The sequence below is a fragment of the Argiope bruennichi genome, chromosome 11, assembly GCF_947563725.1.
Source record: "Argiope bruennichi chromosome 11, qqArgBrue1.1, whole genome shotgun sequence".
In the NCBI taxonomy this organism is placed as follows: Eukaryota; Metazoa; Arthropoda; class Arachnida; order Araneae; family Araneidae; genus Argiope; species Argiope bruennichi.
Genome location: NC_079161.1, coordinates 32120725 through 32135471, shown reverse-complemented (window position 1 = coordinate 32135471; position 14747 = coordinate 32120725). Strand labels below are relative to the sequence as shown.

General features: G+C 29.1%; 1 protein-coding gene across 3 annotated transcripts in view; it reads left to right on the top strand.

Moving 5' to 3' along the window:
* LOC129957381 (uncharacterized) overlaps window positions 1-14292 on the top strand; it is a 28754-nt gene extending 14462 nt beyond the window's left edge. For all 3 annotated transcript variants that reach the window (XM_056069675.1, XM_056069674.1, XM_056069673.1), the window contains 4 exons: window positions 4901-5509; window positions 8376-8435; window positions 11527-11730; window positions 14019-14292. In XM_056069675.1, the coding sequence (XP_055925650.1) occupies window positions 4933-5509; window positions 8376-8435; window positions 11527-11730; window positions 14019-14206 (1029 nt within the window). In that variant the 5' untranslated portion in view covers window positions 4901-4932 and the 3' untranslated portion in view covers window positions 14207-14292. The remainder of the gene's footprint in view (window positions 1-4900; window positions 5510-8375; window positions 8436-11526; window positions 11731-14018) is intronic.
* The last annotated feature ends 455 nt before the right edge of the window (window positions 14293-14747 follow it).

Below are 14747 nucleotides of genomic sequence, written 5' to 3'. Positions count from 1 at the left end.
ATTAAAAAATGCTTTTAACCGAAAACTGAAGTGACATTAATAAATAAGTATTTATTGTAAAAATAAGAGAAAAGAAATAACACAATATAAAAATGAAGAACAAGGAATATTTTTTATCAAAACAATAACAAATTTTACTATTAAAACACATGGTGAAAATAAACAACGTAGTTTATGTTAATGAAATTATTTTTTAATAAAATCGTTTGCTTTTTATAATTGAATTCTAATAAACTAAAATTATTTAAAAAAATATTTTTACCATATAACAGATTCAAGTAAAAATAAATCTAGAATATTGTAAATAAAAATCTGAGTGGCCCTATTTTTGTTCCCAACTCTCATTTTGTACAAATATTTTAAAAAATGATTGAAATAATAAATGTGAAAAAATTTCCAAATTTTTACTAAAAAATAACTTTTTTCAACAAGAAATTTAACTTATTAAATTTTATTATATATAAAATCTTTTAGGAAGTATCGGAAATTACAGCTGACCGTATTTTTTCTCAACCAAATTTATATTGAGCCTGCCCTGTTATTTATTACGCATGAGCAAAAGGAACGTAATTTTTAATTAATAAGAATTATTTGTCCTGAAATCTACTTAAATACGTAAAAATTTTTATAGTACTTGAAAGAAAATTTTCAAAATCTTATCAGTAAATTGTATCATGGTAAGTAACAAAAAATTGTGGTTTCAGTTTTATTTATATAGTTTGATTGTATTGAAAATAATAGAAACAATGTATTTTAACATTCGTCAAATTAACGAATTATTGCTGCAATAAACATATCTTTAGTTCAATTGTTTTAGAATTAATCGTATGTTTTGAATAGTATGTCTGAGAAATACGAATCGTTTTGGGGAATCCATCAAATGATTAATGAATTTTTCTCTGTACAGCAGAAATGTATTCACAAGAATAAATATAGGTGAACGCATATATACTAGTCATTTTCATGTGACCTTCAATGAAGACTTTTGCTACCTAGTCAATTTAAAAGAAATCTCGGGTTCTAAATTTTAAAAATTTTATCTATCTATACTTATAATAAAGCTCAATGTGTGTGTGTGTGTGTGTGTGTGTTGGCGCTCTACAGGCCAGGTCATTTGACATACAGCTATCAAATTTGGTACATGTATACCTTAGAGGTCGGGAATGTGCACCTGGGGTCCCTTTTTTTGAAATTTTAATTATTAATTAAAAACTAACTTTCCCGCCAAAAAAATCGTCCCTTTTCCCCACCGCCAAATGAGTAAGGCTTCAGTTTCTTTTTTCTGCCAACAGTAATGAGGCTAGGGTTAATATTTTTCGGCGGATTATTTTAAACGATTCTGTTTATTTTCTTAATATTTTATGCATTTAAAATTAAACATTGTTAATTAATCCATGTTTCAGATTCATTCTGAAGTACTTTTGAATTAAAATAACACAGAATAAAGGAAATTAAAAATGTATAATCTGCATAGCGTTACCCCAACTGGTGTAGAAAAATTCACGCATTTGCGTTACCTAACTGGCGAAGAAAATTCACGCATGCGCATTGTTCTGATTGTTGTCATGACAACCACTTTCAACGGATGATTTAAATTATTTTTAGGTTAGTTGCATGCTTTTGTAAGTAAATTGTATTTATGTTAGTTATATATTTTTTTGTATATGCTTATAGTTTTAAGTATATCGTTTTTTAAGTAGTTTTTAAAAACCTGTTTTAGACCGATTATTTTAAACGATGCATTTTATTTTTTTAGTGTTTGATGCATTTAAAATGAAACATTGTTCCTTAATCGATCTGTTCATGATGAATCTGAGAAAATTTTGTTGACAAATTCTTGAGATATTACATAAATTAAGAAAGATATTCTTTAGTGCCCATAAAGTTTAAACTCTCAGTGACTCTATTATCAGTAATCATATTATTAAAAAAAAATGCTTTGTTTCAGTAAAAAATATTATTATATTAATTGCAGATTAATCATTTACACTTTAATTTAAAGCCTAAATTCTACGAGGGGTAACAGAAAATGAGAGAGATACATATCACGTTATGACTGAAGGCCTTTATAATATTATGAGTGAATTATATGACTATCAAAATTTGAAGTTTTAAAATATTTTGCTGAAGAATCTATTAAAGTTGGAATTGCCTAAAATATTTAATTATTAAAATTTTAACGAACATTAAGATTGGCGAACCGGCTGGTCGCCAAAGGCGGCTAGTACTTATAATAAAGCTCAATGTGTGTGTGTGTGTGTGTTGGCGCTCTACAGGTCAGACCGTTTGACATACAGCTACCAAATTTGGTACATGTATACCTTGGAAGTTGGGAATGTGCACCTGGGGTTTCTTTTTTCGAATTTTTAATTAGAATTTTAATTATTAATTAAAAACTAACTTTCCCGCCAAAAAAATCTTCCATTTTCCCCACCGCCAACTTTTCCGCCAAAAAAATCTTCCATTATCCCCAGCGCCAAACGAGAAAGGCTTCAGTTTTTTTTTCTCCCAACAGTAATGAGGCTAGGGTTAAAATTTTTCAGCGGATTATTTGAATCGGTTCTGTTTATTTTCTTAATGTTTGATGCATTTAAAATTAAACATTGTTAATGAATCAATCTTTCAGATTCATTCTGAAGTACTTTTGAATTAAAATAAAACAGAATAAAGGAAATTAAAAATTTCTAATCCGCATAGCGTTACCCCCAACTGGCGTAGAAAAAATCACGTATTTGCGTTACGTAACCGGCGAAAAAAATTCACGCATGCGCATTCTGTTCTGATTGTTGCCATGACAACGTTATCAATGGATGATTTAAATTATTTTTAGGTTAGTTGGATGCTTTTGTAAGTAAATTGTATTTATATTAGTTATATATTTTTTGTATATGCTTATAGTTTTAAGTACATCGTTTTTTAAGTAGTTTTTTTAAAACCTGTTTTCAACCGTTTATTTTAAACGATTCGTTTTATTTTCTTAGTGTTTGATGCATTTAAATTTAAACATTGTTAATGAATCGATCTGCTCATAATGAATCTAAGAAAATTTTGTTGACCAACTCTTGAGATATTACATACATTTAAAAAGATATTCTTTAGTGCGCATAAAGTTTAAATGCTGAGTGACTCTATTTTCAGTAATCAGATTATGAAAAAAATGCTTTGTTTCAGTAAAAAATATTATTATATTAATTGAAGATAAATTCTTTCCACTTTAATTTAAAGCATAAATTCTACGGGTGCTAACAGAAAATGAGAGAGATACATATTACGTTATGACTGAAGGCCTTTATAATATTATGAATAAATTATATGATAATCAAAATTTGAAGTTTTAAAATATTTTGATGAAGAAGCTATTAAAGTAGATATTGCATAAAATATTTAATTATTAAAATTTTAACCAACATTAAGATTGGCGAACCGGCTGGTCGCCAAAGGTGGCTAGTTTATCTATAAATTAAAATTAAAATTTAAGTGAAACTTCGCCATTCCAAAATGCGTGGTAAAAAAACGTTAAAGCTATAAAAATATTGAACAATTTTTTTTTTTTTTTTTTGAATCGTCCAATGCTTTCTTCGTTTGCTATTAACTGGTTGAAATATTATGCGATCCGATGAGATTTTAATTTCAAATCAAAAATTGAAGGGGAATTCATGCTTAAAATAATGCAATTGTTGATGACTTCCTCTAATAAATATTGTAAGAATTAGAGGTAGAGACAAATAATTAATGTTTATTAATTGTGAAAATGAAGATTGCAAGCAAAACTTCCTTGGGGGACAATAAGGATAAAAGACGAAGAAAAAAAAAATTAAAGATAGATATAATAAAAAAAAGGAAAGATAAAAATAAAAAACGATAATATAAAAGAAAGACAAAATAAAAAAAAGGAAAAATAAAAAACCGTAATATAAAAGGAAAGATAAAAAAAAAAGATGGAAAATAAAATAAAGTATTTTTTTAAATAAACTCTTGGGAAATAGAAATTTTTATAAGAAATCAAATGGCTTTGTTTGCGACTCGCACAAACTTATTTTGTTGTAGTTAAAAACTATTTTAGGCGATTTACAAAATCTAATTATTTCAATGCAACTAAGTTAAATAAAGTCTGATTTTATGGCTACTTTTGTATATTCTTTGCTCATACTGCTTTTGTATATTCTTTGCTCATACTGCTTTTGTATATTCTTTGCTCATACTGCTTTTGTATATTCTTTGCTCATACTGCTTTTGTATGCTCTTTGCCCACACTGCTTTTGTATGTACTTTGCCCATACTGCTTTTGTACGTTCTTTGCCCATACCGCTTTTGTATGTTCTTTGCCCATACCGCTTTTGTATGTTCTTTGCCCATACCGCTTTTGTACGTTCTTTGCCCATACCGCTTTTGTATGTTCTTTGCCCATACCGCTTTTGTACGTTCTTTGCCCATACCGCTTTTGTACGTTCTTTGCCCATACCGCTTTTGTACGTTCTTTGCCCATACCGCTTTTGTATGTTCTTTGCCCATACCGCTTTTGTACGTTCTTTGCCCATACCGCTTTTGTACGTTCTTTGCCCATACCGCTTTTGTACGTTCTTTGCCCATACCGCTTTTGTACGTTCTTTGCCCATACCGCTTTTGTACGTTCTTTGCCCATACCGCTTTTGTACGTTCTTTGCCCATACCGCTTTTGTACGTTCTTTGCCCATACCGCTTTTGTACGTTCTTTGCCCATACCGCTTTTGTACGTTCTTTGCCCATACCGCTTTTGTACGTTCTTTGCCCATACCGCTTTTGTACGTTCTTTGCCCATACCGCTTTTGTACGTTCTTTGCCCATACCGCTTTTGTACGTTCTTTGCCCATACCGCTTTTGTATGTACTTTGCTCATGCTGCTTTTGTATGTACTTTGCAGCTAGTACAGCACAACGTCTACAGCACATTAGTATGTCTACAGCACAAACACAAACTGACTTTTCTGAAGATGAAGCTGATGATTTTACTAATACACTTTTAAACTCCAGCGACGAAAATTATGTTTTGGATATGGATAGAGCGTCTTTGCGCTCATTGGAAGATATATCAGCTGGAGATTTGATTAGGAATAGAAAGTTGTCATCGAAAAGACAAAAGAGTCTTTTAAACAGGAAAACATCATCTTTGAAATCATCTTCGACCGGGAGTGCTTCTCCTCTGGATTCCCCTGCAGAATGTTCAACCGCGAGTGCTTATCCTTCGAATTCTTTGGACAGACTTTTGACCAGGAGTGATTCTTCCTCGAATCCCCTGGAACGACCTTCAACAGAGAATGCTTTTACAGATCCTCTGGAAGGTCCATCGACCAGGACAGTTTATTTTTCGAATTCAGCAGAAGATTCTGTGATTAGTGTTTGTCAAGTGCCATGCTCAGAAACTGTCCGTAATGAAAATCCAAATGAGCAAAATTGGCTTGGATATTGGCGTCGAGAAGGAGCTCGGTGGGAAAGTTTTTTAATACCTCTCACAAGACAAATTAGAAATTCTGGTAAGTATTTAAAAATTAATAAGCATCTTTACATCTGTTATAAAAGGTTTATTAGTTATCGTAAGACTTTAGCGATTATAATTTCTTAGTTCTAGAATGTCATCAACAGATTTTTTAAAGTTTTTTTTCTATTAAATTTATCTGAAAGTTATTGGTCACAATTTTTCTGTTTTATTGCCAAATTTATTTTATGTGAAATTAATGCCATCGTGAAGAATGGCGTCAAAAATAACTTTCTGACAATGAAGGAATTTAAAAAATTTCTTCTGAAATTAAGTTTTTCTCTGAAAGGTCGTTAGTGATGTTAACTGGATATCGAGAAAGTATAGTTTCGGAATTTATAGTTAGATATATACTAAACTCATGGTTCATTTTCATTTAAAATGATGATGCTTTTCACTTTTTTCCATGGATTTTATTTTTACTAGTCATGATTTATGAGAAAAGTTAAAATAAGAATATCAAGGGTAGCAGACGATAGTTTAAAATTCCCCATATAGAATCAGTTTTCTCAGTAAGAATGAACTAAATCATTAACTGTTCCTGGTATAAATTATTGATAGTTTGCTTTTAAACTTTTAATGTTCTTCCAAAATTCTACTTGTTTGTTCTAGCCACATTTTTCACTTGTATTTGTATTCTTCTCTTTAGTTCTTCAATAACAAAAAATATTGTTACAGCTATTGCAAATTGTCTTTTGAAATATATAAAAAAAAGTTTACAAAAATGTTTAAAAAATAAAACAGAATTAGTGAAGTCTAAAGGTAGAACAATTCAAATTTTCATTGTTTTCTAGCAGTTGTGTATAAATTTTAGTATTTCAACATCGTCTGCATCTGTTCAAGTATTTATTAATTTTTCTCAAAGTGAATAAAAGATGAAGGAATTGCACAGAAATGCAATTGACATCATTAAAACGGTAAAATTTTGAATTTTAATATCATATTAAAATACTTCTTGTAAGATATTTGTTCCAAAAAGACAGTGTAAAAACGATAAAATTATGATTAACTGGGAATTAAATGGCTATTAAAATTTTTTTTGCTCTTCCAAAAATTTATAATCTTGATTTTAAATAAAGCTGGCAAAATTTGGCCGGATTCTGTCCAGTTGTTTACAAAAATGTTGTGCGTATAGACATAACCACAAGGATATATATTTATAGTAAAACTTGCTAATTGGATTTTAAGTTCTGAAATCTAAGTTCTTATACACATTAAACAATTTAAAGTTTTTGCTCAAGCATCTTTTACTAATTTTCGCTTGCCCTCTTTTACTTGATTTCGTTTGGCCAGTCAGCCAGTAGATAAGCTCCTCTCTTCTTTCTGCCACCATAGTTTGAATTACTTGACAAAGTCTAGCGATCTTTGCATTAATTTGTTTCTCCTCTCCATAGATACAGCAATAATAAAAATTATTTCATATCATAATTTTTAATATCATAATATACAATTCCATTCTTTTGTTTTTGGTATTCGTGTGCATGGCCTGAAAATATCGCCTATTGTTTCTTCAATTTTTTCCTACGTCCTCTTTTTCCATTAAAAACAGATTTGTTAACCTTAAATGACCTTATATATTTGTTAGAATCATTTAAAAAGTGAAAATTATATTAAACGTCTTCTTTCTGCCACCATAGTTTGAATTACTTGACAAAGTCTAGCGATCTTTGCATTAATTTGTTTCTCCTCTCCATAGATACAGCAATAATAAAAATTATTTCATATCATAATTTTTAATATCATAATATACAATTCCATTCTTTTGTTTTTGGTATTCGTGTGCATGGCCTGAAAATATCGCCTATTGTTTCTTCAATTTTTTCCTACGTCCTCTTTTTCCATTAAAAACAGATTTGTTAACCTTAAATGACCTTATATATTTGTTAGAATCATTTAAAAAGTGAAAATTATATTAAACGTCTTCTTTCTGCCACCATAGTTTGAATTACTTGACAAAGTCTAGCGATCTTTGCATTAATTTGTTTCTCCTCTCCATAGATACAGCAATAATAAAAATTATTTCATATCATAATTTTTAATATCATAATATACAATTCCATTCTTTTGTTTTTGGTATTCGTGTGCATGGCCTGAAAATATCGCCTATTGTTTCTTCAATTTTTTCCTACGTCCTCTTTTTCCATTAAAAACAGATTTGTTAACCTTAAATGACCTTATATATTTGTTAGAATCATTTAAAAAGTGAAAATTATATTAAACGTCATATAGGTGGAACAATCGATGCCATTCGATTGTTCTGCTTGCAGATTAAAAGGTGCGTACATTAGAAAATAAGTGAAAGAATAATGAAAAAAAAAAAATACTGCATTTTCTTGTAATGTCAAAAAAAAATATTTTTAATTTTAATAGTGACAAAAATACGTGGTTGAAAAAACTCAATGAGGCAATCGGTTTGAATTTAATTACAATAAAAGGCATTGCTACAAATTGTACTTAGGACAATTTAAAAAAAGTCATTAAAATTAAAAAATATTGTTTCGGCAATTAAATATTATCAGAAAAATAATCATTTGCTATATAAATAATTTTTATTTGATAATTATTTTAGGGATTATTGATGGAAAAACTGAACAAAAGCACCGAAGTTTGACTTAACTTTCGTTATTTAAATAAATATTTCGTAAAATAATTTTCAAAGCTGATTGAGAAATTGACATCTAAAATGGAATGCACAAATTTCTTTAGGTTGTAGCTCATCATTTCGAAGTAGTATTGTGACAAATAGTTGGATACATGTATTATCTGTTTTATATTAGATTTATATTTCGAGTGCGATAAAAAAACGCGTGATGCAATTTAATTCTTCATTATATCGATTATTTAACTATCAAATTATTTTTCAGTTTATTTTCCATTGTTCCAAGTGGCTTTATTAGCCATACCATATTCAGCAGGTTATATGGGTAAGTGTGATTTTATTAATCCCTAATTCAACTCCCAATTTTTTTTATTGTAATCCCAATTTTTTTTCTAGAAAACAGTTTTGTTCAAAATTTTATTTATTTTATTATAATGAAAACAAATAGGCAATATCTTTTTGCTTCTAATAAGTTCTAGAAGCAAAAAGTTCTAAAGAGAAATTTCCAATGTTGAAAAATGTGACATTTGTTGAAGAGCCGGAAAATACTCTATAAATGTTTCTCTTAATCATATAGGTACAAATTAATCTTTAAATACTTGATTTTTTAAAAAATAATTTAAATATTTTTTGATTTTTTTTTATCTTGGATAAATCAAGGAAAAAATGCTATAAAATCATTTCTAGTATAGCTTCAGAGTTAAGAAACAACTCTTACTGACTTTAGTTCATCAAAACAAACAAAACACCGTTTTAAACGGAAACTACTTTTCTACTTCAAAATTTTAAATCAACGTAGCAAAATAAGATATGACATTTTCAATACTTCAAGTGAAACAAAAAAAAGGGGTTTGTAGTCACAAGTGAAAAATATCTATTTATTCTTTTTTCATCAGCACTCTGTTGCCTTGTATATATTAAATTGATTTAATAGCATATTTATAAAGAATCCTATTGGCAACAAGTGATATTTTATTTTCATAATATTTTAGAATGCAAGTCAAATAGAATTTCTATGCAAATATTTCTCTTTCTACACGAGAAATCAACATTAGTTATTTTGTATTTGGTGAAGTCTCAAAGATAAACAATCATCAAAATCTCGTGATTCAAGTTTTTCTGCAGTGTTTTTTCTTTGCATATGAAAAAGTAAAAGAAATTTCGTTTTGAATTACGAATTGCAAAATTGTGTTTTGTTTCTTTATAAATAAACCAGAACACTGGACATTAATCGTTTTTTTAAAATCTCATCTTCTTAATAACTAAGTTATCATCATAGCTTTACCACATTGACTTGATTCATGAATGTGACATCCACTTCCACTTCGACACTTTTTCACATCAACTTGAAAAACATTCATGTAACGCCTTTCTTTTTCTTTTTTCCTTTATTTTTCCGATATATTAGTGATAATATATCGGAATAATATATCTCCTGATATATCTATACTTATAATAAAGCTCAGTGTGTGTGTGTGTGTGTGTGTGTGTGTGTGACGCACTACAGGTCAGGCCATTTGACCAACAGCTACCAAATTTGGTACATGTATACCTTGGAGGTTGAGAATGCGCACTTCGGAACAATTTTTTTAAATTTTTAATTAGAATTTCAATTAAATATGAAGCGAAATTTCTACGTTTTTTCGCGATAACTTCCTAAAATATTATCACACAAAAATGATTTTTACATCAAATTGAAGTTTAAAAAATTATCTTTTTAATTATATCAATATTTTTTACCTACAAATTAAACTTACATTTTAAATGGATTATTAAATAGATATTCTAACTATATTTTTGAACAATTTATTTCGTGCAAATTAAAAATAAAATTTAACCTGCACGAGCATGGCAAAAATTAATTTTTATCAACGTCCATGCAAGCAAGTTGACAAAAGCTCTGAAGAAAATATAAGTTAATTATTATTGCAAATTAAAACTAAAAAAATGTAGTTTTCAGCACATGGCTCTATGAAATAAAATAAATATATTTTCTAAAAAAAATAAACGCAAGACAAAGTTTTTCATGATCGTTCACAATATCTATATTATTAATTCAATAAATCAGTTTTATTAAAGAAATCAGATCTTAATACATACATAATATCCCTTCAAATCCAGACCCAACGGCTAATTTGTAAGTCTTTAGTAATGGACATAAAAACTGTTTAGAACTGTTAAAATGGTCTAAATGAAATAAATAACCACAATTTATGTAATTTGGTTTGATAAATGATCTGATGAATTACGAATTTTAAATTTTTTCATACTCTGCTCTGTTAGTTATATTTAACAAAATATTCTTGAGGCACTAATATTTTAAATAGAAAGAGATGTACTCCAATCAACAAAATCAATCACTAAAGCTGACCGATTTATGAAAATTTCAATATCACTATTCTATAAAAGCGGGAGGTTTTAGATCACTTCATAGACTGTCTCTAAGAAGCTAATCACCTCCCAGGATTTCTCAAGAGTGATTGGCCTAGATTATGAAAATGTGGATTTTTCTGATATTGTAATATTCAAAACTTAATAAATCGATCAGATTTGATCGCAGAAGATAGAAATATTTATTTATTTAAAAGTTGGAGTGTCAAGAATATTTAGCAAAATATGATTCTTTAGGATGGATCAAAGAACTGTTTAAAATTTAAACTTAATAATTTTTTTAAAGTATATTTATAAACCGAAAAAAAATTTATTATTGGCAGCATTTATATCCTTTTAAAAATAAAAATAAAAACTGAATTTTACGACGAATCCGTGGAATGTTTGCTGAATAATTCTTTGAGATATTATAAATTATAAAAATTATTCTGTAGAGCACATAAGACTTCAATGCCGAACGACTGTCTTCAATTCTCATACTTTTTTTAAAAACAAGCTTGAATTCAGTAAAAAAAAATGTCTTTATATTAATTGTAGTTTCATCTTTTCCATTTTAATTTAAAATTAAATTTTACTGGCACTGATAGAAAGAGAGATGCGTGTACAATGGACAGAATACCTTATTGCTACATAATACTATAAGTGAATTATATGACTATCAAAATTTGAAGCTATCAATAGTTTGCTGAAAAAACAATTATAAGACCAAGTTACATAAAATATTAATTGAACATTTTAGCGAGCATTAATATTGAAGAATCGGCTGGTCGCCAAAGGCGACTAGTTAGTAACAAATTACTATATTAAGTAATTACTTTAATCATATAAGCGCAATCCCTTATTAAGTAGACCCATTGCCATGACAATACTCTATTCACCTATTAAGTCCGTTTAAGAACCTTGAGTTCAAGCATTCCGTTGGCTCAAATTGGCAAATCGCTCTTTTAATAGCCCTTAAATAAAACAATTTATAACATAGATTTCATATTTAAACTTAATTAAAATTTAACATTCAAATTTTTTAGGTTTGAAATATCTTAACCTCTGTCGTGGGTGTCCAAGGTTATCAGTCCTCACGTTTGTGAATGCGCTCTTTGGAATATTAATCATGATTATGAGAATAGCAGCCGCTCTGTCGAGGCGTTACTTTGCACCTCATCTGAATGGGCTTGAGTTGCATCATCCCGTGACAGCACTAAGCATAACTTATTTTCTTTTTCACGCATTTGGTAAGTATAAGAAAGCCTTAATCTTGACATATAATCTTAAAATAATTATGTAGATTTGGAAACATACATTTAGGAAGGTCTAAAATGTGGAGATTCGTCAAAATCTCGAGTTCGAATTTTTTGGCGATTGCAATACTTTTTCTATATTTGTATGCGGGGAAGTAAAAAAACATTTTGATCAGAGACAAAAACAGTCATTCATCTCATCAGAAAAATAATTAAAAATCAATCTATGAAGATATTTTTATCGTTATTGTTTCAAATTATAGAGAGATGTTCGAATAATCGCTTCAAAAAATTTGAAAAAAGGTAATGGAAGTAGAACGTCGAATAGAGAAATTGCAGTTTTTAAAAGTTTATCAGAAAAAGTGAATAATTTTTAAAACTTTCTTGACATTCAATAAATTAAGTCAGAAATTCCAAACAAATTTCTTTAAAACGACAATCGTTTGGCATTTTGATGCTGCAAAGAATGTTATATAAAACCATTAGGATTTATACTACGAGGAAATGCATCCAAAAAAATCATCGAAAACAACACAATCATTAAATAAAAATAATTTAAACACTGAATTTTAAAATTCGAGGTACATAGGATCACTACTATGACTACTGTATGCCAAATCTCATGGCTGTAAGTGCGATAGATTTGACTAAATATCACCGACATGCAGACAAGCAGATATACGCCTTTTTTTTTATTAGATATATGTATTTATGCATTTTCAAATTTTCCTAAGCAAATTGGTCAAATTCGATCAAGTTTAGCCAATATAATTTTTAAAACAAGAAAGAGTTCCGACATCTTTTCCAATTGCCAAGTTAAATGTCCAATTAATTAAAAATTAACTGAAATGTTGCCATTTTCCTGCAGATAATTCCGAGAAAATTTATTTTATTAAAAATAATATATCTTAAAATTAAAAATAATTTTTTTTCTTCAGTTTTTATTATTTAAGATTTAATGCAGACGATTTTGAAAACTCTGCTTTACTTTACCAATTTTTTTTAACTTTTTGTTTCTTATCTTTTGCAATTTTTTTTATTTGTTTAAAACAATGTCTAAAAGAACTGAAAAAGAGAATTGACGTAACATTCATTTTCAAACGATTACGATTGATCAACGCTGAAGTGACGTGGTATAGTAAAAAAAAAAAAAAAAAAAAAATGTGTATAATAATAATAATTTATACAAAATTAATTTTATTTAAACCTTTTTTTGAACAATATTTTTAAATTCTCAACAACGCTGGTTATATCTTTACTTATAATAAAGAATGAGTGTCTGTATTTGTATTATATACGCCAGGCCTTTGATCTAGACTACCGTTTAGCATAAATATACTTTGGAGGATGAGAAAATGTGCATGGAGATTTCCCAAGATAGCTTCCGAAAATATTATCGCTCTAAAACAAATTTTACACCCTTTCAATTTTTAAATACCTTTTTTATAATACCAATTTAATAATCATGCGAATTTTCATTGAATTTCGGCCTTTTGTTTAAAAATAATTTTTGATTGATTTTCAATGGATTATATTGTTGATCTGAAATTTAATAGTTATCTTATTGCGCGATCTACTTCCGTTGTTGAAAATAAAGAGGGATTTTACTTAATATCTGTGTAATTTATGAAATAGACAAAAAAAAAAGTTACAATATTGCGATATTTATCAGATGGATGCTTCATACATTTATATTTTTAATAGCGACAAGATTTTATGGATTAGTCTCCGTTAGAGATTTGCGTGTACACAATGAGCCTACCCCCTGGGGGGGGCACCTCGAAATGAGGATGAGATGCTTCTGGTATGGTGGTTGGATATCATCACCCTGGAAGGTACGCAAAAAGGTGGGGGATCTGGTTCCTCCCATCAATGACGGGATATACTTCCTTCGGGAAGGGTTGTACCGTTGCCGGTGATAACCCTTAGGACTCAAACACAATTCCCGCCAGTGTTGCTGTTGTGGCGGTCCGATCATTTAGTATTTATTATCCGTGTGCCTTTGGGCGGGTCGGAGAGTCAGTGATATATATACACAATGAGATGAGCATTTGTAAGCAAATTAAAGTAACATCTTTAATGCATGGCAATTTCACAGTATCATAGCTATGAAGTTATGAATAAAGTGTTTAAGGGAAGTTGATAACCGGTGGTCGCCAAAGGCGTCTAGTCCACAGATAACTAAAACAGTAGAGAATATTTTAAATTTTTTAAAATTGCATCGCATTAGATCAATCAATTGTTGCAAACTGAACTGCTTCTAATATATTGATTTGTTTCAGCTGTGGCTATTACTGTCACCTGCGAACCAAATTTCATCGACCCTGGCAGCAAAGAATTTTGCATCAAGGTGTTTTACGACTATACTTTAATAGTGAATATTGTTTTGCCGTTGGTCATCCTGTTGATGTGTCTAATCAACGTACCTGCATGGTTCGACGAATCAGAAACTGAAGATTTTAATTTTTGACAGATAATTAATAGATGCATTTTATTAAATGCATTTTTTAAAAATAATTTTACAAATGTTTTAGAATCTTAAGCTTGTTTATTAAATCTCGAAAAATAAAATGGTTTTAAATTTTAATATCCTTTTTGTCGTTTTAATTATCATATCGGTGGCGTAGCTGTAGGAAGAAGCATGGGTTTCGTCGGCCCAATGGATACAAAAAGTGCGTTTTTACTTTTTTCGCCATCTCGTATTCAAAATATAGAGAAAGTATCGTAATCATCGAAAAAAATTCGACTTCTAGATTTTAGGGAGGGGCTGAAAAGTCGGGATCCATCGAGTTCGAAAAAACATATGTTTGGCATTATGTCTATCAGACTGTGACAAAGGTTACTAACAAAGAATGAAATTTGGCATATTGTTTTTAGAAAAGATTTATAGATTTCTATCTATTTCTTTCAATAGATTCTTGGATTATATTTCAAATTTATATTATTCTTATTTAAGTCCGTTCAGGAAAGTCTGTCTATCCGGCCGTTCACAAGTTGTCACGATAACAGCA